The 27,212-nt window shown below is 52.0% G+C and overlaps 1 protein-coding gene across 2 annotated transcripts; it reads left to right on the top strand.

Annotated features, from left to right (window-relative positions):
* The first annotated feature begins 152 nt into the window (after positions 1-152).
* KDM8 (lysine demethylase 8) lies at positions 153-27,114 on the top strand. Of its 2 annotated transcripts, XM_077827647.1 has the most exons (8): positions 153-222; positions 6,358-6,965; positions 8,495-8,661; positions 10,473-10,605; positions 12,024-12,065; positions 20,490-20,639; positions 25,220-25,312; positions 25,408-27,113. In XM_077827647.1, the coding sequence occupies exons 2-8, from the start codon at positions 6,429-6,431 to the stop codon at positions 25,570-25,572; spliced, it is 1,287 nt and encodes a 428-aa protein (XP_077683773.1). In that variant the 5' UTR covers positions 153-222; positions 6,358-6,428; the 3' UTR covers positions 25,573-27,113. The 2 variants fall into 2 exon arrangements, with proteins under 2 accessions (XP_077683773.1, XP_077683774.1); XM_077827648.1 differs by lacking the exon at positions 20,490-20,639 and having other exon boundaries at positions 25,408-27,114.
* The last annotated feature ends 98 nt before the right edge of the window (positions 27,115-27,212 follow it).

The raw sequence follows: 27,212 nt of genomic DNA, 5'->3' as shown, positions 1-27,212 counted from the left end.
GCCCCGCCCTGTGAGCGCCGCCGCCGCGCGCCCCGCCCCCCCCGCTGGGCCCGCGCGCGGTCGGGGGGGGCGGGAGGACGGCAGGAGGCGGAGCTATGGTCGGGCCGCGCTCTCAGCTCGGGTGGGGGCGGGGCTGCGCAGGCCCAGTCGATGCGGAACTCGGAGCGCGGGGGGCGCGCGGGGCGCTGGCTGCAGGGCTCCGGCAGGCGGCGCTGCGGAAAGGTGCGAGGCGGTTCCCCCCTCCCGGGCTGCGCGGGGGAGGGGCGCTCTGGGGGCCAGGGGTGCATGGGGGAGGGGCGCTCTGGGGGCGAGGGGTGCATGGGGCGAGGAGGGGCGCTCTGGGGGCGAGGGGTGCATGGGGCGAGGAGGGGCGCTCTGGGGGCGAGGGGTGCATGGAGCGAGGAGGGGCGCTGTAGGGGCGAGGGGTGCCTGGGGCGAGGAGGGGCGCTCTAGGGGCGAGGGGTGCCTGGGGCGAGGAGGGGCGCTCTGGGGGCGAGGGGTGCATGGAGCGAGGAGGGGCACTCTAGGGGCGAGGGGTGCATGGAGCGAGGAGGGGCGTTCTGGGGGCGAGGGGTGCATGGGGGAGGGGCACTCTGGGGGCGAGGGGTGCATGGGGCGAGGAGGGGCGCTCTGGGGGCGAGGGGTGCATGGGGCGAGGAGGGGCACTCTAGGGGCCAGGGGTGCATGGGGGAGGGGCGCTCTGGGGGCGAGGGGTGGCTGGGGCGAGGAGGGGCGCTGTAGGGGCGAGGGGTGGCTGGGGCGAGGAGGGGCGCTGTAGGGGCGAGGGGTGGCTGGCGCGAGGAGGGGCGCTGTAGGGGCGAGGGGTGGCTGGGGCGAGGAGGGGCACTGTAGGGGTGAGGGGTGGCTGGCGCGAGGAGGGGCGCTCTAGGGGCGAGGGGTGCCTGGGGCGAGGAGGGGCGCTCTAGGGGCGAGGGGTGCCTGGGGCGAGGAGGGGCACTGTAGGGGTGAGGGGTGGCTGGGGCGAGGAGGGGCACTCTAGGGGCGAGGGGTGCATGGGGGAGGGGCGCTCTGGGGGCCAGGGGTGCATGGGGGAGGGGCGCTCTGGGGGCCAGGGGTGCATGGGGCGAGGAGGGGCGCTCTGGGGGCGAGGGGTGCATAGAGCGAGGAGGGGCGCTCTGGGAGCGAGGGGTGCATGGGGGAGGGGCGCTCTGGGGGCCAGGGGTGCATGGGGCGAGGAGGGGCGCTCTGGGGGCGAGGGGTGCATGGAGCGAGGAGGGGCGCTCTGGGGGCGAGGGGTGCATGGAGCGAGGAGGGGCGCTCTAGGGGCGAGGGGTGCATGGGGGAGGAGCGCTCTGGGGGCCAGGGGTGCATGGGGGAGGGGCGCTCTGGGGGCCAGGGGTGCATGGGGGAGGGGCGCTCTGGGGGCCAGGGGTGCATGGAGCGAGGAGGGGCGCTCTGGGGGCGAGGGGTGCATGGAGCGAGGAGGGGCGCTCTGGGAGCGAGGGGTGCATGGGGGAGAGGCACTCTGGGGGCGAGGGGTGCATGGGGCGAGGAGGGGCGCTCTGGGGGCGAGGGGTGCATGGAGCGAGGAGGGGCACTCTAGGGGCCAGGGGTGCATGGAGGAGGGGCGCTCTGGGGGCGAGGGGTGGCTGGGGCGAGGAGGGGCGCTCTAAGGGCGAGGAGTGCATGGGGGAGGGGCACTCTCGGGGGGAGGGATGCCTGGGGCGAGGAGAGGCACTCTGGGGGCGAGGGGTGCCTGGGGCGAGGAGGGGCGCTGTAGGGGCGAGGGGTGGCTGGGGCGAGGAGGGGCGCTCTGGGGGCAAGGGGTACCTGGGGTGAGGAGGGGCACTCTGGGGGCAAGGGGTGCATGGGGCGAGGAGGGGCTCTCTAGGGGCGAGGGGTGCATGGAGGAGGGGCACTCTGGGGGCGAGGGGTGCATGGGGCGAGGAGGGGCGCTGTAGGGGCGAGGGGTGCCTGGGGCGAGGAGAGGCGCTGTAGGGGCGAGGGGTGGCTGGGGTGAGGAGGGGCGCTGTAGGGGCGAGGGGTGGCTGGGGTGAGGAGGGGCGCTCTAGGGGCGAGGGGTGCCTGGGGCGAGGAGGGGCTCTGTAGGGGCGAGGGGTGGCTGGCGCGAGGAGGGGCACTGTAGGGGTGAGGGGTGGCTGGGGCGAGGAGGGGCGCTCTAGGGGCGAGGGGTGCATGGGGCGAGGAGGGGCACTCTGGGGGCAAGGGGTGCATGGGGCGAGGAGGGGCTCTCTAGGGGCGAGGGGTGCATGGGGGAGGGGCACTCTGGGGGCGAGGGGTGCATGGGGCGAGGAGGGGCTCTCTGGGGGCGAGGGGTGCATGGAGCGAGGAGGGGCATTCTAGGGGCCAGGGGTGCATGGAGGAGGGGCGCTCTGGGGGCGAGGGTATGCATGGGGGAGGGGCGCTCTCGGGGCGAGGAGTGGCTGGGGCGAGGAGGGGCGCTCTCGGGGCGAGGGGTGCATGAGGGAGGGGCGCTGTAGGGGTGAGGGGTGGCTGGGGCAAGGAGGGGCGCTGTAGGGGCGAGGGGTGGCTGGGGCAAGGAGGGGCGCTGTAGGGGCGAGGGGTGGCTGGGGCGAGGAGGGGCGCTATAGGGGTGAGGGGTGCATGGAGCGAGGAGGGGCACTCTGGGGGCGAGGGGTGCATGGAGCGAGGAGGGGCACTCTGGGGGCGAGGGGTGCATGGGGCGAGGAGGGGCGCTCTGGGGGCCAGGGGTGCATGGGGGAGGGGCGCTCTCGGGGCGAGGGTTGGCTGGGGCGAGGAGGGGCGCTCTAGGGGTGGCTGGGGCGAGGAGGGGCGCTGTAGGGGCGAGGGGTGGCTGGGGCGAGGAGGGGCGCTGTAGGGGCGAGGGGTGCATGGGGCGAGGAGGGGCTCTCTCGGGGCGAGGGGTGCCTGGGGCGAGGAGGGGCGCTCTAGGGGCGAGGGGTGGCTGGGGCGAGGAGGGGTGCTCTAGGGGCGAGGAGTGCCTGGGGCGAGGAGGGGCGCTCTGGGGGCGAGGGGTGCATGGAGCGAGGAGGGGCGCTCTAGGGGCGAGGGGTGCATGGGGGAGGGGCACTCTGGGGGCGAGGGGTGCATGGGGCGAGGAGGGGCACTCTGGGGGCGAGGGGTGCATGGGGCGAGGAGGGGCGCTCTGGGGGCGAGGGGTACCTAGGGCGAGGAGGGGCGCTCTGGGGGCGAGGGGTGGCTGGGGCGAGGAGGGGCGCTCTAGGGGCGAGGGGTGGCTGGGGCGAGGAGGGGCGCTCTGGGGGCGAGGGGTGGCTAGGGCGAGGAGGGGCGCTCTGGGGGCGAGGGGTGGCTGGGGCGAGGAGGGGCTCTCTCGGGGCGAGGGGTGGCTGGGGCGAGGAGGGGTGCTCTAGGGGCGAGGGGTGGCTGGGGCGAGGAGGGGCGCTCTAGGGGCGAGGAGTGCCTGGGGCGAGGAGGGGCGCTCTAGGGGCGAGGGGTGCATGGGGCGAGGAGGGGCGCTCTGGGGGCGAGGGGTGCATGGAGCGAGGAGGGGCACTCTAGGGGCGAGGGGTGCATGGGGGAGGGGCGCTCTAGGGGTGAGGAGTGACTGGAGCGAGGAGGGGCTCTCTCGGGGCGAGGGGTGCATGGGGCGAGGAGGGGCGCTCTGGGGGCGAGGAGTGCCTGGGGCGAGGAGGGGCGCTCTGGGGGCGAGGGGTGCATGGGGGAGGGGCGCTCTAGGGGCGAGGGGTGCATGGGGGAGGGGCACTCTGGGGGCGAGGGGTGCATGGGGCGAGGAGGGGCGCTCTAGGGGCGAGGGGTGCATGGGGCGAGGAGGGGCGCTCTAGGGGCGAGGGGTGCATGGGGGAGGGGCACTCTGGGGGCGAGGGGTGCATGGGGCGAGGAGGGGCGCTCTAGGGGCGAGGGGTGCCTGGGGCGAGGAGGGGCTCTCTCGGGGCGAGGTGTGCATGGAGCGAGGAGGGGCGCTCTGGGGGCGAGGGGTGCATGGAGCGAGGAGGGGCGCTCTAGGGGCGAGGGGTGCATGGGGGAGGGGCGCTCTGGGGGCGAGGGGTGCCTGGGGCGAGGAGGGGCTCTCTCGGGGCGAGGGGTGCCTGGGGCGAGGAGGGGCACTCTGGGGGCGAGGGGTGCCTGGGGCGAGGAGGGGCACTCTGGGGGCGAGGGGTGCATGGGGCGAGGAGGGGCGCTCTAGGGCCGAGGGGTGCATGGGGCGAGGAGGGGCGCTCTGGGGGCGAGGGGTGCCTGGGGCGAGGAGGGGCGCTCTAGGGGCGAGGAGTGCCTGGGGCGAGGAGGGGCACTCTAGGGGCGAGGGTTGCATGGAGCGAGGAGGGGCGCTCTAGGGGCGAGGGGTGCATGGGGCGAGGAGGGGCGCTCTAGGGGCGAGGGGTGCATGGGGCGAGGAGGGGCGCTCTAGGGGCGAGGAGTGCCTGGGGCGAGGAGGGGCGCTCTGGGGGCGAGGGTTGCATGGAGCGAGGAGGGGCGCTCTAGGGGCGAGGAGTGCCTGGGGCGAGGAGGGGCGCTCTGGGGGCGAGGGTTGCATGGAGCGAGGAGGGGCGCTCTAGGGGCGAGGGGTGCATGGGGCGAGGAGGGGCGCTCTAGGGGTGAGGGGTGCCTGGGGCGAGGAGGGGCTCTCTCGGGGTGAGGGGTGCCTGGGGCGAGGAGGGGCACTCTAGGGGCGAGGGGTGCATGGGGGAGGGGTGCTCTAGGGGCGAGGGGTGCCTGGGGCGAGGAGGGGCGCTCTAGGGGCGAGGGGTGGCTGGGGCGAGGAGGGGCGCTCTGGGGGCGAGGGTTGCATGGGGCGAGGAGGGGCGCTCTAGGGGCGAGGGGTGCATGGGGCGAGGAGGGGCACTCTAGGGGCGAGGGGTGCATGGGGGAGGGGTGCTCTAGGGGCGAGGGGTGCCTGGGGCGAGGAGGGGCGCTCTAGGGGCGAGGGGTGCATGGGGCGAGGAGGGGCACTCTAGGGGCGAGGGGTGCATGGGGGAGGGGTGCTCTAGGGGCGAGGAGTGCCTGGGGCGAGGAGGGGCACTCTAGGGGCGAGGGGTGCATGGGGGAGGGGTGCTCTAGGGGCGAGGTGTGCCTGGGGCGAGGAGGGGCGCTCTAGGGGCGAGGGGTGGCTGGGGCGAGGAGGGGCGCTCTGGGGGCGAGGGTTGCATGGGGCGAGGAGGGGCGCTCTAGGGGCGAGGGGTGCATGGGGCGAGGAGGGGCACTCTAGGGGCGAGGGGTGCATGGGGGAGGGGTGCTCTAGGGGCGAGGGGTGCCTGGGGCGAGGAGGGGCGCTCTAGGGGCGAGGGGTGGCTGGGGCGAGGAGGGGCGCTCTAGGGGCGAGGGGTGGCTGGGGCGAGGAGGGGCGCTCTGGGGGCGAGGGTTGCATGGGGCGAGGAGGGGCGCTCTAGGGGCGAGGGGTGCATGGGGCGAGGAGGGGCGCTCTAGGGGTGAGGGGTGCCTGGGGCGAGGAGGGGCTCTCTCGGGGCGAGGGGTGCCTGGGGCGAGGAGGGGCACTCTAGGGGCGAGGGGTGCATGGGGGAGGGGTGCTCTAGGGGCGAGGGCTGACACTCTTAGAGGGGGGGTGGGTCGGGCGAGGAGGGGTGATCTTGGGGCGAGGGGTGCCTGGGGCGAGGAGGGGCGCTCTAGGGGCGAGGAGTGCCTGGGGCGAGGAGGGGCGCTCTGGGGGCGAGGGGTGCATGGGGGAGGGGCGCTCTAGGGGTGAGGGGTGCATGGGGCGAGGAGGGGCGCTCTAGGGGCGAGGGGTGCATGGGGGAGGGGCGCTCTAGGGGCGAGGGGTGCGTGGGGGAGGGGCACTCTGGGGGCGAGGGGTGCATGGGGCGAGGAGGGGCGCTCTAGGGGCGAGGGGTGCATGGGGGAGGGGCGCTCTAGGGGCGAGGAGTGCCTGGGGCGAGGAGGGGCTCTCTCGGGGCGAGGGGTGCCTGGGGCGAGGAGGGGCACTCTAGGGGCGAGGGGTGCATGGGGGAGGGGTGCTCTAGGGGCGAGGGCTGACACTCTTAGAGGGGGGGTGGGTCGGGCGAGGAGGGGTGATCTTGGGGCGAGGGGTGCGTGGGACTCTCTCGAAGGGAGAGGTGCATGGGGGATGGGGTGCTCTAGGGGTGAGGGGTGGCACTCTTAGAGGGAGGGGTGCATGGGGCAAGGAGAGGTGCTCTTGGGGTGAGGGGATGCACAGGTGTGGGGCTCTGAGGGAGGGGTGAGTGGGGCTCTCTTGGAGGGAGGGGTGCTCTAGGGGTGGGGGGTGCTCTTAGAGGGAGGGGTGCTTTTGGGGCAAGGGGGTGACACTCTGAGAGGGAGGGGTGCATGGGGCAAGGAGGGGTGCATGGGGGGAGGAGCTCTCAGTGTGGCACTGTGACTGCCTGGCTTCCACATTGGGCCTCTTTGGCTCTGCTCACAAGTAATGTCTGTGTTTGCTTACAGGAGCTGGCGGGCAAGAGAACCAGCCCCTACTCCTGGCTGGCCAGTAGCGTAGTCAGCCCCTAGGGGTTCTCATGTCACAACCCAGCTCCCCTGAGGGCCGAGCCAGGAGCTCCAGCCCCGCTGCAGATCAGGTCTCAGCAGGGAATGCCCTGTGGTCAGATGTCAGGGCATTGCTGCCCAGCACTAAGAAAGACCTGAAACTGGACTTCAGCGAGAAAGTGGAGGAAAGTGTCATCTCACTGCTCCAGCAAGCTAGAGACCTCCTTTATGGAGCTGGAAGCCTGTGCTCTGGAGGCACAAGGGAAACCTGCTTACAAGTCAGTGAAATAATAATAGATTACTCTTGGGAAAAGCTTAATATTGGGACTTGGAGAGATGTGGACAAGGACTGGCGACGAGTCTATTCTTATGGCTGCCTTTTCAAAGTGCTGTGTATGTGCAGTGAGCAAGGCACCATAGCAGATGCCATTCGGGTCTGTGACATGGGACTGCTGATGGGAGCATCCATATTGGATAACATCCTGGTTAGGATAATTAATGTCCTTCAGAAGCATCTAACGTATGGGAAACGGTCTGCTGAAGAAGACACAAAGGAGTCACGTAGAAAGGTAGCAGTTCTCAATGTTCTTGTCCACCACTGTATTACATACAGAGAGAATGGGAACTGGTATTCCAGCAAATAACTAGATCCCAAAATCCAGGCTGGGTCAAGAAGCCACTGACCTTGGGGGGTAAATCATGTAACTGGGTCTCTCTCGTTCTTGGGTAAAAGCAGAGATCTCAGGCAATACAAATGAGATGAGCTTTACAGAGGCAGAAGATGATGCTTTTATGCAATCATTCCTCTTTTTTTGTTTTTGTTTGTTTACATGGAACTTTTCATCCTGTTTTCTCAGTTTATTTGCAGATCTAAAGGTATTCTGTCCCATTTTTTATCTACTTCTTGCTTATATCATCCTCTGGTTTCCCAATTAATGGGAGGCCTCTATCACACTTTTGTGGTACCTTCCATTCAAGGATCTCAGTCAAAAGATCTTCCAAACATGAATGAATTGATCCTTGCAGGCCCTATAAATGAGAATCATCACCATTCTGTGCCTCAGTTTCTCCATCTGTAAAATGGATATGTGATGTGCCAGAGGTCACGCAGTGAGTCAGTGGCAAAGACAGGAAAAAGTGTCTCTAGGTTCCCCATCCTGGGATTCACAAAATCACTCTTTCTGCATACACAGAACTACTTTGATACACTATAAGAGCTGCCACTTGCAGCAGCTCTCAGTGCAGCTTGGAGAATTTCCTGTTCATTTTACTTTTTTTTAATTTGGTGTCCCGCTGAAATCTCTCTTCCTTTTCTGCTTTTGTTCCTATTCCGTATCCTGCTGCCGAGAAAAGAACAGATGATTCCAGCCTCCATAAGTCAGACCACCACTACTAATTGTGAGATTTTTGTGAGACGCTGCAGGCTGTTCCATTGACATGCAACACAAAGAGGCAGGGCAGGCAATACAAAGGAGAGGTCAGCTTCTCCCCACACTCACTAGTATGCCTGAGGGAAGCTGTAAATCTGGCTTCTCCATCCATATGCGCTTAGGACATAAGAGCAGTTTTACTTTAGACTCCTGGGCATTTTGGGAAGTCTTTGCAGGTTGGAGGAGTGCTGAGGATTTTATCCCCGTTCTGCTTAGGAACATAAGAACGGCCATACTGGGTCAGAGCAAAGGTCCATGTAACCCAGTATCCTGCCTTCCAGTAGTGGCCAATGCCAGGTGCCCCAGAGGGAAAAAACAGACAGGGAATCATCAAGTGATCCATCCCCTGTCGCCCATTCCCAGCTTCTGGCAAACAGGCTAGAAACACATCCCTGTCCGTCCTGGCTAATAGCCATTGATGGACCTATCCTCCATGAATTTATCTAGTTCTTTTTTGAATCCTGTTGTAGTCTTGGCCTTCACAACATCCTCTGGCAAGAAGTTCCACAGGTTGATGGCGCTTTTCCCTGTTTATGTTACACCCTCAATTCAAGTGATTTCAGCATCTCCTTTGCTGGGAGAGAGTAACACTGTTTTTTAACATACATGTTTTCTGATGTAGTAAAGGGCAGGTTACTTTGTTGTGCTAAAAAATCCCTGTGTTTCAGAAAATCCGGAATGACCACACTTCCATTCCATCAGTAAAATCAGAAGAAGTTATTCCACGGCTTCACTGCCCTTCTCTAGAGCATTTCAGAGAAAATTATATGATTCCACAAAAGCCTGTCATCCTGGAGGGTATTGTTGACCACTGGCCATGTATGAAGAAATGGAGGTGAGGACAAGAGCTTAAAAACGGCATCATCTCTTGCCCTGATTAAGCAAGCATGTTTTCTGCACCAGTTAACTAAGCCCAGAACAATGTATGCCTCTGTAAGGTATGAAATGCCAGTTCCAGTGATTCCTGCTAGGAGCATCATCTTGCTGCATAATTTGCTCTACTTCTGAAATATTTTTCATTGCTAATAGTACTTGGGTGCAACAGATCCAGTTCAGAAACTTGCATCCTAATAGATTTGCTTTGCTAATGATAGAATAATAGAAATCAGATGTTGGAAGAGAGCTGGTTTGTCATCCATGCCATCTTTTCGGAAGCCAATGCAGGGAACCTCTCTTTGATGCATTTTCTAGTGCTATATATCAGAGCTGGGCATATATTGCCAAAGATTCTCATGGTTATTTATTTGAATTTGCCTCAGCCACGTCTCTTCTTTCTGCAAGCATTCACACAATCAAGATTTACTGAGAAATATTTGATGAAAGTGAATTTCAAAGTTGCATGTCCAAGAATTATTGGAAATGAAATTTTTCATTTACAAGCACAAATATTAACACTGGAAGTGCTTGCAGGCTCAGCCTAATGATATCATGTGACTTACCTTAACATTCAACTAAGCAATGCACCTAAAATTTCAATATTGTGTAATGAATATTTGTAGCCAAAAGCACATGATTAATCTATAGAGTAAAATAAATTTACAAAAAACTCTCAAATGAATTTGAGGAAACCCTCACCTGCTTGCTGCTATTCCACAAGCACAATAGAAGCTATGTTCATTGAATAAATTATGGTTCATTATTCACTCAGTACTTTTATAAACCCTTTTTCTCTTCTCAAAGATGTTTTCAAATAGGAAATAGGGGTTTTTTAACTGAAGAAAAATTGTGGTATTAAGATGCATACAAACCTCACTGCTCATTCCTTTGCTGCTTGCATCCTCGGTCTCTCTGGTTGGCTGGCTTTTGAGAGCAGAGGCTTTCTCTGCATATTAGTCTTGTAAATCGCCTACCAGACTTCAGGTGCTGTGTAAATAGAAAATAATAATAATATTCCAAGCAATGCAGCTTCCACCTCTCCTCTTAGGGATACTCTTTCTGGCAAATGGCATGTAAACAATACTTCCTGAGACACCCATCAGGCACGAGCGCCGCATCCAATAGGCTGGGGACTGCTGTGCCCCCCACAAACAGCCCCGCATGGCCCCACCCACACTTATCCCCGAAGCCCCCTCCCACTTGCCCTTTCCCCCTTGGCCCCAGCCCAGACAGGCTAATCCTCGTCAGTGCTGCTGGGGCCACCCAGCACTGGGGGCATGGGGGCTGGAAGCACTGGGGTGCCCACTCTGTGGTTGGGACTGGGAGGGGCCATGTGCCGCCCACCCTGCGCTCGGGGGGGGTGCCCGCCTTCCCTGCACTTGGGGGGACTGTGCGCTGCCTACCCGCCCTGCACTCAGGGGCAGGCGGGGTCCACGCGCTGCCCACCTGGTGCTTGGGGCAGGGGGGCTCTGGTTGGGGAAGGGGACTGGGGCCGCAAGGGAGGGCGGGGCCAGCTAGGGGCTAGCCTCTCCCAGCCTGCGGTTCACCCGCTGCCCGTGCCCTCAGGTAAATTCTCCACTGGAGTGCTCAGGATGTTTCCATAATCTTCTTAGTCAGGGCAAAGGACAAAGGCAGCTGCTCTGTGACGCTAATGTTCTTTGTTCACAAAACCCTCTCAGAAAATGGATTTCCCATCTGACATCCAAACCAGGAAAAATAATGAAAATGTTAGAGCAAAGATTGAAAATAATGGAACCTGCTTTCTTCTAGTCTGGATTATCTCCGTCAAATCGCCGGCTGCCGCACAGTCCCTGTAGAAGTGGGTTCCCGGTATACCGATGAGGAATGGTCTCAGACACTCATGATTGTCAATGACTTCATTGATCAATATATCGTGAACAAGGTCTGTTACTTCCACGTTGTTTTATCTCCAGACAAAGTCTGGTATTGGACTGGGGAATTCTGTCTTAGACACACTTGGCAAAGAATATTAGAACAGAGAGCTGCTTGCACAATACCTTACACCAGAGGTCCCAAACTGTGCAGTACGCCCCTAGGGGAGCATGGAGGGACGTTTGGGGTCGAGGATAGCCCCCATGTTGGGGGCGGGGAGCGCCACGCAGCTGCTGGCCCCGACTGCCAGCCCCATGCCCTTCCGAGGTCTCGCCCCTGTCCCCAGCTGTGGCTCCAGCCTCAGCCTTCTTACCTCTGTCTGTTACAGGGGGAGGAAGGGGGGTGGACAGGAGTAAAGAGGGGCGCAAGGTAAAAAATTTGGGGACAGCTGCCTTATGTGAGTCATGGTGCCTGAAATTCAGGAATTGGAAGCGCCCCAGTTTGCACCAGTGACTTGCTTTCTCCTTATCTAGATGTTAATGTGCAGCAACTGGAATTTTAGGAGCTTTTCTAGGCATTGAGCAGGTGACTTAAGATCACCCCTCTTCTGGGAAGCCCCATGTTACATATATATTGATCTGTGTGTGACTATCAATGAACAATCTAAAACTTTGCCTGTTTAAAGGGTGAATCCCTGGCCATAGAGGGGATTTTAGAGGCTTTCTGGTTTTGATCGTTGCACAGATTCCATCAGGAGACTCATCCCATGACTGTTCTTTGTGCTCTTTGCAGCATATTTGCTCCTCCACTTTCCCATGAGTCTTGTATGCGACTCACTGAAACTGTGGGGATGTTAGTATGACTCGAAAACAAACCCCCTTGGTTATATTCACGGATATTACAGATAACATGGGTGTGGAGCTGTAGAGGCCACATCCTGCTATTGCACAGATCGCCGCTCTGAAGCTTCTGTTACAGGTGGAACAAGGGCTCTAGAAAATTTCTCACCATTTCTTCCCTTTTTTTGCTCTCCATGTCTGGAGCAGTCATTCTGTCCCAGATGGTGACTATATCCCCCTGGCCTGACCCAGTCTAATGAAGGCCAGGAGCCTCAGTCCAAGCCGCATAGTCACCAGTACTGTTCCTCTGATTGATTCTGGTGCTTTGTGAGATCTCATAAGATCCAGTTTCACTGCAACCTGTAACAAGGGATATGAAGAAATGGGACATCAGGTTAGATACTAAACATCCCTGCACTGTGGCACAAGCATCAGGATCAGAAGTCTCTGAGCTGGCAGGACCACATGGCATCATATCTCCAGCAAAAGGAGCATTTACAGCCAAAATAGTCAGTTATTATTCAGTTGACTCGAGCATTTTGGAATAAATTATGCCAGTAATTGACTTTATTTATAAGTAACTTCCATAAATGTGAAGCCAAACCCTATAAATCATTATTCATTCTCTTTCTCTCTCCTGTAATTCCAGAATAGCATTGGATACCTTGCCCAGCATCAGCTTTTTGATCAGGTAAATCTAAAAATGAATATTTTTTTCAGCTTGCTGTAGAGACAAGGCAGTGTCTTTTACTGGGTCAACTTCTGTTGGTGAGGGCTAGTCTACACTAAAAGCGCTACATCAGCACAACTACACCGCTGTAGCATGTCTGGTGACGACGCTTGCCAACGGGAGAGACCTCTCCTGTCAGCATAATAAATCCACTTCCGTGAGAGGAAATAGCTGTCCTGCCGACATAGCGCTGTCCACACTGGCACTTAGGTCGGTGTAACTTAGGTTGCTCAGGGGGGTGGCTTATTCACACCCCAACACCGGCTCCACCCCTTCTGCCCGCAGCCAGAGCCCCAAGACCCACTACCCCACCCGCCTCAGCCAGAGGAGCCCCAGGCTGACCAAAGCCCTTAGGTCTCCCCACGCCTGCCTGGAGGAATCCCAGGCCAGCTGCAGCCGCGATGCTCCTCCCCAGCCCAGAGCCCAAGCCGCCTGGGGAAAAGTGTCTTTCTATTCCAGAAGAAGCTTTTGATATGCCCCATGCAGGTTCAGGGGTGGCTGAGCAGGCAGTATGAGCTATTCACCTTTCTGGGTTCATCAGTGACCTCCCTGGACTCCAGGGAGGTCACTGATGAACCTGGGAAGCTGAATAGCTCATACTGCCTGCTCAGCCACCCCTGAACCTGCATGGGGCACAATCAATCAAAAGCTTCCCCCCAGAACCCCGCAGCCAGAGGTCTGGTGGCTGCAGCAGCGCCATGGAAGGCAGAGACTCCCCCGGCCTATTATACCTGCTGCCCATGCCCCTGAGTGATATGTTGTACTGAAGTAAATGGTAGTGTAGACCTGGCCTTAGAGAGACACACTTTCGAGCCACACAGAGCTCTTGTTCAGGTCTGGCAAAGGAACTCCTGGCATCAGAGCAAAATGCAAGGTGGGACAGATTGTTTAGCGTAAGTAGCTAGCACATGCTGTAAGGCAGTGGTTCTCAACCAGAGGTCCGGGCCCCACTGGTTTCAGGGTGTCTGCCAAGCCGGGCCAGCATTACACAGTAATCCCACAGTATTCTTGCCTGCAAGTTAAAGAAGTATGGGCTGGATGAATGGACTATAAGGTGGATAGAAAGCTGGCTAGATTGTCGGGCTCAACGGGTAGTGACCAATGGCTCTATGTCTAGTTGGCAGCCGGTATCAAGAGGAGTGCCCCAAGGGTCGGTCCTGGGGCCGGTTTTGTTCAATATCTTCATAAATGATCTGGAGGATGGCGTGGATTGCACCCTCAGCAAGTTTGCAGAGGACACTAAACTGGGAGGAGAGGTAGATACGCTGGAAGGTAGGGATGGCATACAGAGGGACCTAGACAAATTGGAGGATTGGGCCAAAAGAAATCTGATGAGGTTCAACAAGGACAAGTGCGGAGTCCTGCACTTAGGACGGAAGAATCCAATGCACCGCTACAGACTAGTGACTGAATGGCTCAGCAGCAGTTCTGCAGAAAAGGACCTAGGGGTTACAGTAGACGAGAAGCTGGATATGAGTCAACAGTGTGGCCTTCTTGGCAACAAGGGCAATGGCATTTTGGGATGTATAAGTAGGGGCACTGCCAGCAGATCGAGGGACATGATCGTTCCCCTCTATTCGACACTGGTGAGGCCTCATCTGGAGTACTGTGTCCAGTTTTGGGCCCCACACTACAGGAGGATATGGAAAAATTGGAAAGAGTCTAGCGGAGGGCAACAAAAATGATTAGGGGACTGGAACACATGACTTATGAGGAGAGGCTGAGGGAACTGGGGATGTTTAGTCAGCGGAAGAGAAGAATGAGGGGGGATTTGATAGCTGCTTTCAGCTACCTGAAAGGGGGTTCCAAAGAGGATGGATCTAGACTGTTCTCAGTGGTAGCAGATGACAGAACAAAGAGTAATGGTCTCAAGTTGCAGTGGGGGAGATTTAGGTTGGATATTAGGAAAAACTTTTTCACTAGGAGGGTGGTGAAACACTGGAATGCGTTACCTAGGGAGGTGGTGGAATCTCCTTCCTTAGAAGTTTTTAAGGTCAGGTTTGACAAAGCCCTGGCTGGGATGATTTAATTGGGGATCGGTCTTGCTTTGAGCAGGGGGTTGGACTAGATGATCTCCTGAGGTCCCTTCCAACCCTGCTATTCTATGATACACTTGCTGGGGACCCAGGGCAGAAAGCCAAAGCCCCACCATCGGGGGTTGAAGCTGAAGCCTGAGCAACTTAGCTTCACAGGGCCCCCTGTAGCGTGGGACCCCAGGCAAATGCCCTGCTTGCTACCCCCTAACACTGGCCCTTGCTTTTACATGCAGAAAAACAACTGTTGTAGCACAGACGGGCCATGTAATCTTTATAGCACGTTGGGGAGGCCTTAGAAAGAGAAAGGTTGAGAACCCCTGTTATAAGGGACTACTTAGGGTAGAGTGGCTTGTTAACACCTCTGCAGTCATAGGACAAAAAGAGGGGGCTAGCGGGTTACAGATTGTTGTAATAAGCCATAAATCCAGTGTCTCTGTCAGTCCATGATTTTTGGTGTCTCGCAGAGTAATGAATTTAAGCTCCCAGGCTCATCTTTAGGAGGTGTTGTGCAGGTTTCCTTTGAGGCTGAAGACTGAGAGGTAAGATACAGAATGATCCCTTTGTGAAAAGTGTTCACCCACAGGTGATAGGGTGGTTTTGTCTTTTATCATTTTCCTGTGAGTTCAGTCGAGAGCGCAGTGATTGTCTGGTTTATTGTTTTGGGAGCATTTAGTGCCCTGGAGCTTGTGGGGGCGTGTATCGGATCCATGGATCTTGAATGATGTGTTGGGAGGGGTCTTGATCATTGTAGCAATTGAGATATGTCTGCAGGTTTTGCATCTGTTGTTCTGGCAGGGTCTGGTGGTGCTTTGATTTGGTGTGTCCTTCTCTGTGGGGAGCTTGCATCTGATGATGAATTTGGAGAGGTTGGGGGGTGCAAGGCCAGAAGAGGGGGTTCAGGAAAGATTTCTTTGAGGATGGGGTCCTCATCGAGTACGGGTTGTAGTTGTTTGATGATATCCAGAATGGGTTCCAGTGTGGGGTGGTAGGTGACAAATAGGGGTGTGCGTTCAGAGGGGTTTTTATTTCTGTACTGAAGCAGGTTCTCTCAGGGTATTTGGGTGGCCCATTCCATGATGTGATCTACTTCTCTGGTTGAGTGTCCTTGTTTGGTGAAGGTGGTTTTGAGTGTGTTAAGGTGTGTATCCCAGACATTCTCCTCAGAGCATGTTCCGTGGTATCTGAGTGTCTGGCTGTAGATAACAGATTTCTTGGTGTGTTTGGAGTGATTACTGGATCTGTTTCAGAGTAGCAGCCATGTTAGTCTGTATTCACAAAAAGAAAAGGAGTACTTGTGCCACGTTAGAGACTAACAAATTTATTAGAGCATAAGCTTACGTGAGCTACAGTTCCGATGCATCCGATGAAGTGAGCTGTAGCTCACGAAAGCTTATGCTCTAATAAATCTGTTAGTCTCTAAGGTGCCACAAGTACTCCTTTTCTTTTTACTGGATCTGTGAAGGTATGTGGGGTGATCCAGTGGTTTTTTTGGTTTATCTCTAGGTCCATCATTGTCTATTAGCTAGGATGGGCAGGAATGGTGTCCCTAGCCTCCGTTTCCCAGAAGCTGGGAATGGGTGACAGGGGATGGATCACTTGATGATTCCCTGTTGTGTTCATTCCCTCTGGGGCACCTGGCACTGGCCACTGTGGGAAGACAGGATACTGGGCTAGATGGACCTTTGGTCTGACCCAGTAGAGCCATCCTTATGTTCTTGTATATGGTTATCTATAGGATTCCATTATTAAAGCTAATCATAGTGTCTAGGAAGTTGATAGTGTGGAAGTGTTCCAGAGAGAGTCTGATGGATGGGTGGTGGTTGTTGAAGTTGTGGTGGAAATCTATGAGGGAGTTTAAGTCATGTGTCCAGAGGATGAAAATATCATGGATGTATCTCAGATATATCATTGGTTTCGTGGTGCATTTCATAGAATCATAGAATATCAGGGTTGGAAGGGACTCTCACCAATTTTTCCACATCCTTCTTGTAGTGTGGGGCCCAAAACTGGACACAGTACTCCAGATGAGGCCTCACCAATGTCGAATAGAGGGGAACGATCATGTCCCTCGATCTGCTGGCTATACCCCTACTTATACATCCCAAAATGCCTTTGGCCTTCTTGGCAACAGGGGCACACTGTTGACTCATATCCAGCTTCTCGTCCACTGTCACCCCTAGGTCCTTTTCCGCAGAACTGCTGCCGAGCCATTCGGTCCCTAGTCTGTAGCTGTGCATTGGGTTCTTCCATCCTAGGTGCAGGACCCTGCACTTATCCTTGTTGAACCTCATCAGATTTCTTTTGGCCCAATCCTCCAATTTGTCTAGGTCCCTCTGTATCCTATCCCTACCTGCCACCGTATCTACCACTCCTCCTAGTTTAGTATCATCCGCAAATTTGCTGAGAGTGCAATCCACACCATCCTTCAGATCATTTATGAAGATATTGAACAAAACCGGCCCCAATTTGTCCAGAAATTCTTCTTCAAGGTGGCCCATGAAGAGGTTGGCATATTGGGGAGCCATCCTAGTACCCATGGCTGTTCCAACGGTATGGACAAAATGTTTGTTGTTGAATGTAAAATGGTTCTGGGTGAGGCTGAAATGGATGAGTTTGGCTATGTGTTTGGGGTGGATCTTTGAGTGTTGTCCATTGTCTTGTAAATGTTTGAGGCAGGCAGCAATGCTGTCATTGTGAGGGATGTTGGCATATAAGGAAATGACATCCATGATGACAGCCGTCCAACACAAAAACAAAATATGGAACAGGCCACACAAATACCCTGAGAGAACCTGCTTCAATACAGAAATAAAACGCCCTCGGACTGAACACCCCTAGTTGTTCCCTACCACCCCACACTGGAAACCATGTGGGGTATCATCAGACAACTACAACCCACACTCAATAGGGACCCCATCCTTTGCAGTGAATACTGTTGCAAAGAATTCATTTTACTTCTCCACAAGGGCCTTATCTTCCTGGAGTACTCCTTTAGCACCTTGATCGTCCAGTGGCCCCATTGATTGTTTGGCAGGCTTCCTGCTTCTCATGAACTTACAAAAAGTGTTTGCTGTTGGTTCTTGCATTTTTTGCCAGTTGCTCTTCAAATTCTTTTTTGGCATGCCTGATTATACCTCTACACTTGATTTGCCAGAGTTTATGCTCCTTTCTATTTTCCTCAGTAGGATTTGACTTACAATTTTTAAAGAACACCTTTTTGTCTCTAACTGCCTCTATCACTCTGCTGTGTAGCCAGGGTGACATTTTTTGGGTCGTCTTGATGGTGGGGGGGTTTTGAGAGGGGCAGGGTTATATATTTAGTTTGAGCCTCAGTTATGGTGTTTGTAAATAGTTTCTGTGTAGTTGGCAGGCATTTCAGTCTTGTGACTGTTCCTTTTAATTTCCATTTAACTAGCGTCTTCATTTTTGTGTAAATCCCCTTTTTGAAGTTAGTATGTTTCTTTGGTATTTCCTCCCTGCAAGGATATTACATTTGATTACATTATGGTCACTGTTACCAAGCGGTTCAAGTATATTCAGCTTTTGGATCAGACCCTGTGTTCCACTTAAGGCTAAATCAAGAATTGCCTCTCCCCTGCTGAGTTATAGGACTGGCTGCTCCAAGAAGTAGTCATTAATGGCATCTAAAAAGTTTATCTCTGCATCCCTTCCTGAGGTGACAATATAGGAATAGTTGAAATCCCCCATTATTATTGGGGTTTCTGTTTTTATAGCCTCTCTAATCTCCCTGGTGATTTCACAAGCACCATCCTGGTCAGGTGGTCAGTAGTATATTCCTACTGCTATGCTCTTACTATTCAAGCGTGGAATTCCTACCCCTAGAGATTATGTGGCACAGTTTGATTCATTGAAGATTTTTTGACTCTACTTCCTTTCACATATAGCACCACCACCCACACCAGTGCAACCTGTTCTGTCATTTCTGTATATTGTGTCCCATTGATTGTCAGCGTTGCACCAAGTTTCTGTGATGCCTGTTACATCAATATCCTCATTTAAACCAGGCACTCAAGTTCACACGTCTTGATACTTAGACTTGTAGCATTTATTTACGAGTATTTATAAAACGTTTCGATATTTAGTTGTTTGCCTTCATGTAATGTAATTGAATGGGACTCTTTGTCCTTTGACTGGTTTTCTTCAGATCTAACTGTACTTTTTATCAACTTCTATCCCATCCTCTTTATTAGGATATAGAGTATCCCCTTTAATAAATCCTCCACTAAGGAAGGTCTCTGTCCAAACCATGTGGTCCTCTGCACCTGTCAGCTTTCCGCCAGCACATGGGTCATACTGAGAATCTCAGTTGCAGCCTGGACACTGTTAGTTGGAAGGAGACTCTGTATTCTCCTCCATAATGTTTTAGGATTTCCCACCTACACCGTAACTTGAAGGGATAGGGAGGGTCTGTAACTCTACCCTGGATCCATCCTGATTAGCATGCTGGTACCTTTGCAGTAGTGAGAAAATCCAGTCTTTGTAATGCTTTGTGACCATGTCATGTCACTTGTGTGTGTGCGGATGTAACTGGAGCAGCAGTTCTGCCCCTAGGAAATAACCCTGTCGGAAGTTTGGGCAGGGAACAGTCTGCAAGGAGTCGGTTCAGCCACAGCACAGTAGGCAACAGGCTTCATTTCATCATCTCCTCCCTGTGCGTTCAGATACACAGCACAGGTAGCCGTCTGCAGTAGTGTCACCTAGCGACCCCCCGTGCTACAGTCTCCTTTACAATGATCTTTCCCTGCTCTTGGCGAGACGAGACAAGAGGGTTGGAATGACTCTAGATTGTGTATTGATTTAAAGTAAGCCAGGGATCACTTTCTGTTGCTGGTCCCATGTCCGTGATCATTGTCACCACTGCGGGACAGCTGAATCCGCTTCTGAAACTCCAGTGACTGTGGCCACACTTCTAGGGGCTCCTGTCCCTACTCTCTACCCATCTTCAGAAAGTAAACTGTTCTTCTCTCCACTTCTGCAGTTACTTCTGAACCTTCCTTCCAGGTAGCTAGAAGGGAGATTTGTCTGGTGAGGGGTGTATGCTGGGGTGACGTCAGGGTCAGACTGAAGGATGGGGAGAAGGGATTAATTTCATAGGTCAAGAGCAATCTGCTCCTCTGCCAAGACACATACATTACCACTATTCTGACTCATTCTTGTAATTCTCATTCCACCGTTTCCTCTACCTCCTCTATTTTGGCTTCCTTCATCTTCTCATGTCTCCACTTACATTGTAAGCTCTCTGGCCAGGAACACTGTCTGTGTCTGTACAGTGCCAAGCAGCATGGTATCTTGATCCTGAGTGCAGCCTTTGCATGCTATCACTATTCAAATAACTAGTGAGCAGGTCTCAGCCCATGAGTAAAGACACTTCTAACAATTATGCCAGAGGGAGGAGGTGGGAACAGGGGAAGAAGGAAAAATGATCTTTTTTTATTGTTGCTATTTAATTATAACTGAAAAGAGTAGATTAAATATGTTAATTTTATTTCAGAGTTCTATTAAGATGCAAAAGATTTTAATAAAGAACTTGATCAGCATGGTATTAGCATAGTCAATGCACAAATAAAACAATATTTTCATTAGGGTTTCTTACTGTGTTTTGAGTTTAACTGCTAAAGAAGAAAATTTCTCTGCAGAATTAAAAAAATTCCCATAGATTTTAGCTTTACAGTACAGTAGTTTGGGGACATTTCCTACAGATCGTGGCCCTACTCTTCTGATGACTCTGTTGAACAACCCAACCTTTGTGGTTTATTTAACCAGCTGGTTTATAATTTTGGAAATATGATTTACATGGGCTGTCTCACTTCTCTCCATTGTATTGATCTGAGTGCCATTGTCCGCACCTTGAGAGGCCTGGTCTTCTATTCTGGATATGCCGTCCATATTTACACTGCTCTGCGCGTCAGCCCATGCACGCTTTCATTGTGTACTTTTACATAAGAACCTAAGAAGGGCCACCCTGGATCAGACCTAAGGTCCATTTAGCCAGTATCCTGTCTTCACAATGCCAGGTGCCCCAGAGGGAATTAATAGAATTGGCAATCATCAAGTGATCCATCCACTGCCATCCAGTAACAGCTCCTGGCCTAAACAGAGGCTAGGGACACCATCCCTGCCCCATCTTGGCTAATAGCTGTTGATGGACTAACTTAGTTCTTTTTTGAACCCTGTTATAGTCTTGGCCTTCACAGCATCCTCTGGCAAAGAGTTCCACAGGCTGACTGTGAAGAAATACTTCCTTTTGTTTGTTTTAAACCTGCTGCCTGTTAATTTCATTTGGTGAAATTAATTTCATTTCTGCATTGTTGTTGGTTACTGGGAGTAGATCCCAGAACTGAAGCAGGATATTTGCATCCCTGATTACTGCAGCCTGGGGGAAGGGGAAGAAGATGACATCACCATTAATGCTTGGTTTGGCCCAGAGGGAACCATCTCACCTCTTCATCAAGATCCACAGCAAAATTTATTAGTCCAGGTCTGTACTCTGTTTTTTTAATGACTGTATAACCCAAGTGTAACTTTAACAATACAGCTAGAACGTACATAAGTACTAGAGATGAGGGTAGCTGAAGGCTCGATTGATAAGAGAGGCATGTGTGAATAGTTTATCATGTCTCTGATGTGCTCATCACCTCAGTAGTTTATTATGTCACCTGATGTGCACATCTCAGCATCTGACAGACGTTAACAGATTTATGCTGTCAATGCCCAGTGAGGTAGGGAAGTATTATTTAGCTCCATTTTACAGGTGAGGAACCCAGGCACAGAAAGGAGATGTGAGTTTCCCACGGTCACACCTGCAGTCCATGGCAGAGTTGGGAAGAACCCATTTCTCCAGATTCCCTGCATGGGGCATTATCCATAAAGCCTTCCTTCTCCTCTCTAGGGTGCGGCAGAGTTTTGGGTGAATATATAGCACAAGGGCAAACAACACTATCGGCCCTGATTATCTTATGAAATAACTTTTTGTACTTCCATGAAAATTCAGAGTTTAAACTGTGTTCTCACCCTAGCCAAATTAGTGCTATTCTCAGATAAATGAAAAACTATTGCTGGTAGGTTTATTAACGTTTACATTACAGAAGCACCCAGAGGCTCCGATCAGGATTGAGGCTACTTTGTACTAGCACGGCACAAACAAATGAAGATTGCCTGCCTAGAGTTTACAATTTAAGATGTTCAACTGTGAGTTTGTTTACAGGCTGGAGCCCTGAGTTGCTCTTTTCTCTCCTTCAGACTCTTAACAGACACCTCAGTCAATGCACGAAGACAAATACAGCTATTCCATTCTTTCACATTGCTTTCAGCTGAGCCGTATAACTGAGGCCCTGGCTATTTGTGCTTGTTAATAAGAAGGGGTGTTAGCCCTATTTACCTAAGTACACTACATTTCAATTAGAGATTGTATTCTTTATCGCTTACTTTTCTAAGAATGGCTGTTTAGAATTGCCGTGCAGTTACACAGCTGCCATGCTCCACCCAGAGGTAACTGTGACTGCATTTTGCTAAGAAGAATTCCCTAACGTATACAGTTTCTAAAGCATGCTGGGATCTTTCTGGAGGAAAGGCCTTGCATAGGGTAGTGTTATTAGGGAAAATCTGGATGCCTTGTGACACTTGTGCCTTGAGAAGAGGAGATTCTCAGTCAGTGAATGGGGAGTGGAGTATTGTGGGCAGCAGGGAATCTCACAGCCCATTTTAGTTCAGCTGCTTCTCTTTTCCTGGGGTTACCTAAGGCCTGGCTATGAGTGGTTTGGAATGGCGCTGTAGATTGGTGATGCTTTCCAGGCCAAAGGAGTGTTGTCAGCTCTTGATCAGTCAGAATGCCAGACTCTTCCTATTGTTTCAGTGTGACAGATACAGTAACTGAGGAAGACCTGACCCCCACTCATTTAATCACTTCTGATCCTTTGGGAAGTCCTGAATCATGGTATCAACAACTCTGACCAGTCTGTCCATGGTGATATATGGAGGCAATAACATAGTCAAGAAGGTGCCAATGCCTGGAGCCAGGGTTTCTCACTTTGTCTAAAGCTGGTATTTGTGATGACCAGGCCATGCTCTATGCATTTGCTCAAGAGGAGGATGCCATTGGAACTCGAGATCGGAAGGGTGTCCGCATCACAAGGGCTATGCATGGAACCAATAACTGTTGGACAGACCATCACCTTGTTAGATCCATCACGAATTTCCAGATCGCCTCAAGGCATCGTAAGCAGGCAAAATCAATATGAAAGAAATTCAATGTCAAGTCTCTTCAAGATATAGTGACTCAGGAGAAACTCCAAGAAAGGTTTGACACCATACCTACAGTTGATGATAATGAAAATTTCTGGAAGTGATTAAAGGCTACCATTCTCTCGACATGTGCTGAGTCCATTGACTATGTCACCTGCCATCACCAAGATTGGTTTGATGAGAATGATGCTGAAATTCAGGGCCTGCTCAACCAGAAAATAAAAGCTCATTGCATATGGCAAAACGACATATCACATCAAGAGAAGAAAGAGTCATACGAGCAACTTCAGGATGAAGCCCAAAGGAAAAATCCATCACATCAAAAACAAGTGGTGGTGAGAAAGGCCAAGTAGATTGAGCTTTGCATTCGTAAACATGACATGAGGAGACTTTTCAGGCAGTAAGGGCCATTTACAGTCCATGCTCCCATACTCCTACACCACTCTGAGTCCAAGATGGGTCAATGTATTTTAAAACCAGCTAAGCCATCAAAGCCAGATGGAAGGAGCATTTTGAATCACTCCTGAATCAAGAATCAACTGTTTGATGCCACTATGAATCCATACCTCAACGACATGAAAGAGAATCTCTTGCCAATCCCGCCCCCCCGTCCTCGAAGAAGTAACATGAGTCCACATACAAACCAAGAGCAACAAGGCAACAGGACCAGATGACATACCAGCTGAAGTCTACAAGTTTGGAGATGAAGTACTGGTAAAGAAGGTCCACAAACTTTTTATTCAAATCTGGTATACTGAGAAGGTTCTGGAAGACTTGAGAAATGCCAACATTGTTACAATGTTTAAGAAAGGAGATAAGTTGGAGGGTAAAAATTATCGAGGCATTGCCTTGCTATCTACAGCAGGGGAAATTCTCGCCCATATCCTCTTAAACCAATTACTTCCCTTTGCTGAGGAAATATTGCCAGAATCTCAGTGTGGTTTCAGACCATCCCACAAGACAACCAACATGATCTTCGTTGCCTGCCAAATCCAGGAAAAGTCTCAGAAGCAAAATCAGGACCTGTACACGGCCTTCATCAGTTTGACAAAGGCCTTCAACTCTGTCAGTGACAGCGCCTTTGTAAGGTGCTGGCCAGATCTGGCTGCCATCCCAAACATTTTTATGGTCTTAAGACTTCTTCCAGATCAGATGACTACCACCATTCGCTATAATGGCTTGGAGCCAGACCCTTTTGTGCATATGCAAGGATGTGTTATTGCCCTAACCGTGTTCTCTATCTATTTAGCAGTCATTTTGGTCCTCATTAAAGACAGTCTCCCTAATGGAGTTGACATTCAATACAGAATGGATGGGCAGCTTTTTACATGACCCACCACAAATCACCACTGAGGGATGGACTTTGGAGACAGTCGAGCACTTCTGCTACCTTGGTAGCGAACTCTCTCAAAATGCAAAAATCAATCGTGAGATCCAGCACAGGATCCGGGTCACAACTGCTTCCTTTGGGAAAGTGCTCCAACATGTTTTCATGGACCATTACCTACGGAAGGACACCAAGATCCAGGTCCATAAGACAATTGTTATTCCTATGCTCCTTTATGGATGCGAAACCTGGGTGTCCTATTGACAGCACCTCAAGAGTCTGGAGAGGTACCACCAGCAGTGCCTCAGGAAGATCCTTCGCATCAAGGGGAAGATCGCTGCACTAATGCCATGCATCAACTTCGCTGGGCTGGACATTGTGTGTGGATGCTGACTCTCCCCTCCCAAAACAAGCCCTCTACTCTCAGCTCACCCATGGTCAGAGATCCTGTGATGATGAAGGAAACCGCTACAAAGAAAACTTATGTGGACATTACAAGCTGGGAGGAACAAGCCACCAACCAACCTCAATGGCTCCACATCAAGGAGAAGTGCCTTGCCCTCAAAGCTGAGGAGAGGGAGAGAAGGAATTAAAAAGAAAGAACCTTTTTTCCAGCAGGCAGCTGATCCACCAGAAAATATCTGTATCTACTGCAGGCGGATCTGTGGTACCCGAATCAGACTCCTGCGTGATCTCAGGACCCATATATAAATCTGTGGTAGAGTTCATCCTTAAATCGAGGGATCGCCAGTAATGGAGGCATTATTCTATTGCTAACAGAGAGCACAAGCGCTTGTGAAGTTTCATAGCCTAGCAACTTTAATTAGTCTGCCAATTAATTTTTAGCATCACCTGCCTGCAACTCAGAGAAGTGCAGGTCAATCAGTCCAGCTGCCTTTCTAATTCTTCTCTCCCAATTACACATCACCATGTAGAGAACAAATTTAATGGTGATGGAAAAATTAGACCTTGTAGAGTATGAGCAAGCTCAGTATCAGCTGGCAGCTACCTGGAAATATCACCTTTACCCTCTTGCGTGTAGCATGGCTCAGCTCAGCAGGCACAGCTAACTCAATACTTTTTTTATTCACCATCCTTTCAACATTGTTTCCTTCTAGTTATGTTTAGTCCCAACAGCACTTTGGAGACTGGGTGCCATGTAATTAAAAATGAATTTCAAGAGGAAGAGCTGCCTTCCCTTCCTTAAAAGCATCTTTCCTGTTCTATGAAGCCAGGTACATAGGTTACAACCCAATCTGATCTGATTTCATTCTTCATTATAGAGTACCTGTTCCTCAGTAGCAAAAATCATGACTTTACCTGTTTTGCCCAGGATCTGGCAATCTGTTGTAGTCTACAGTTAAGTGCTTATCATGATACAGAGGGATAGAGCATTAGACTGATCACTAATTAATTGAAGTCAAACCCTATTTCAGCAGGTAATGTGCAGTTTAATGACAGATGGAAAATTTATATCCTTCCACCTGCAGGTAATTGGAAGAAAATACATCCGTCTGTACTCTCCACAGGAATCAGAAAATCTATATCCACATGAAACCCAAATTCTTCACAACACCAGCCAGGTAAATAACTGCCTAAAATCTAAAAATTGATCATTTAATTTTAAGTAACCAAACCATCTTTGGATCTGAAAACAAATTGTGTGTTTGATTTATAGGTGGACGTGGAGGATCCCGATTTAGTTAAGTTCCCCAAGTTTGAACGGGCTGCATTTCAAGCTTGTATTCTGATACCAGGACAGGTTCTGTTTATTCCAGTTAAATACTGGCATTATGTACGATCTCTCGATGTCAGCTTCTCTGTCAGTTTCTGGTGGTCATAAACCATTATTTGGTGTGGATAAATCTCTGTTTTGCAATTTAAGGTAATATAAAAAATGCAGCATGCTGTACTCTTGATTAGGGAAAGAATTTTCAGACCTTCAACAGAGGAAAGTTTTTCTTAACATGAGAATGTTCATTATCTTTTGCTTAAAGTGCAGAGCTGGGTTAAGAATTCCAGTTCTTTCTGCTTCCTGACATAGCAAGAAATCTAAACAAAGAATCAGAAATGAGGTAGCTGCAGCAGCATTCACTGTTTTATGAATGTTTCCAATACAAATTCCTAATAAAGAACATCTGTCAAATTATCAGCTCAAGTATACATACCCAAAACAAGACTATATATGGGCATCATCAAGACACTGGGCCCCAAATGGTGTGATTGTCAAAGTGGAGCTGAAGGGAGCATGTGACCCATTGTAAGTTTACCATCCATCTGAATTTAATAATAGTTGCATAGCCATGACTCCCATTATGGTGGATAACATTTATACAAAATCTCTGATAATAAAAAGGAGCCAAGCCAGCAGTAAAGTCTATTGCTAATGAGGGGTGGAAGTGCAATACACTGGATTATATAATGCAGTGATAGAGCTCAGCTGTTGTACTTGTGTTGTGCCCTTTGCAGGGAGATGGACTGCATTCCTTTCATTCTCACCAGCAATTAATTCATTACCATCCTTGCTGTTGCAGCTGGCAGTGTCTGGTACTTCTCTCCCTTCCAAGCCATTGTAAGGAAACATAGACAATTCTAAAATGATTGTTAAAAATAGCTGCTGGAGAAATACATTAATATACAAAACATGGGCACTGCAGTGACTTCTCATCTGCTGATCTAACAAAAAGCCCATTTACTCACAGGGGAAATATGAAATGAAGATTTCATTTTCTTGATTAAAGCTCTGATATTACTAATCATTGCAAATGCAGAGTTCTCTAACCCGTTATGCAAACCCCAAGTGTGTGTTTGCTTAGAATGAAGCTTCAATATGAGCTCTGGTGTAGTGAGCCAGTGAAGGAATCAGCATGTGGTGTTTGGAGACTATTCCTTCATCTGGTGCTCATTCCCATTAGGCTCCCCTCTCCCACCCTAAACCATTTTCTGGGGTATTATGTAAAAAACAATTATTACAGAAGGAACTGTGAAAGAGATGCTCAACTTCTACTCTCTGGCATTCTGGGCTGAAAAGACTACGCACCTGCTTCTGTGCCTGCAAAGCTGTGGGACTGCAGGGACTTTGAGATCCAAGAAATGAAGGTGCAGAAGTGCTAACTTAGCATCATTTATTCTAACCAACAATTACTATGAAATCTTGGTATTAAAAGGAGGCTTAATAGATGCTCTTAAACCTTGGGGAACCCTGAGATGTGCTTCTGGTGCCACCTCTTTGTCAGATTTGGAGCAATAAAGAATGAATGTGTACGTGAATACTCAGACTATGTTTAAAAACATCCTTTCAGAGGAGGGCTGGAACTAGGTGGGGATGAGGTGTTAATACTGAACCCTGTTAGTGGCACCTTCACTGAATTCAACCAGGATGACAGAATGGTTGACAAACCTCATTGATTTTACAGATTTTATAACAGTTTTAAAATGGAAGTCTAAATAGGTCTTGTGTCTTTTAAAAAGTTCTGGTTTTGG

This window comes from Eretmochelys imbricata, chromosome 10 (genome assembly GCF_965152235.1).
Source record: "Eretmochelys imbricata isolate rEreImb1 chromosome 10, rEreImb1.hap1, whole genome shotgun sequence".
In the NCBI taxonomy this organism is placed as follows: Eukaryota; Metazoa; Chordata; order Testudines; family Cheloniidae; genus Eretmochelys; species Eretmochelys imbricata.
This window is presented reverse-complemented; position numbering and strand designations above follow the sequence as displayed.

Coding starts and splice junctions, on each gene's coding strand:
- KDM8 (XM_077827647.1), top strand. CDS start 6,429: ATGTCACAACCCAGCTCCCCTGAGGGCCGAGCCAGGAGCTCCAGCCCC. Junction 12,066..20,489: donor AGCATCAGCTTTTTGATCAG/GTAAATCTAAAA, acceptor TACTGGGAGTAG/ATCCCAGAACTGAAGCAGGA. Junction 25,313..25,407: donor TTCTTCACAACACCAGCCAG/GTAAATAACTGC, acceptor TTTGATTTATAG/GTGGACGTGGAGGATCCCGA.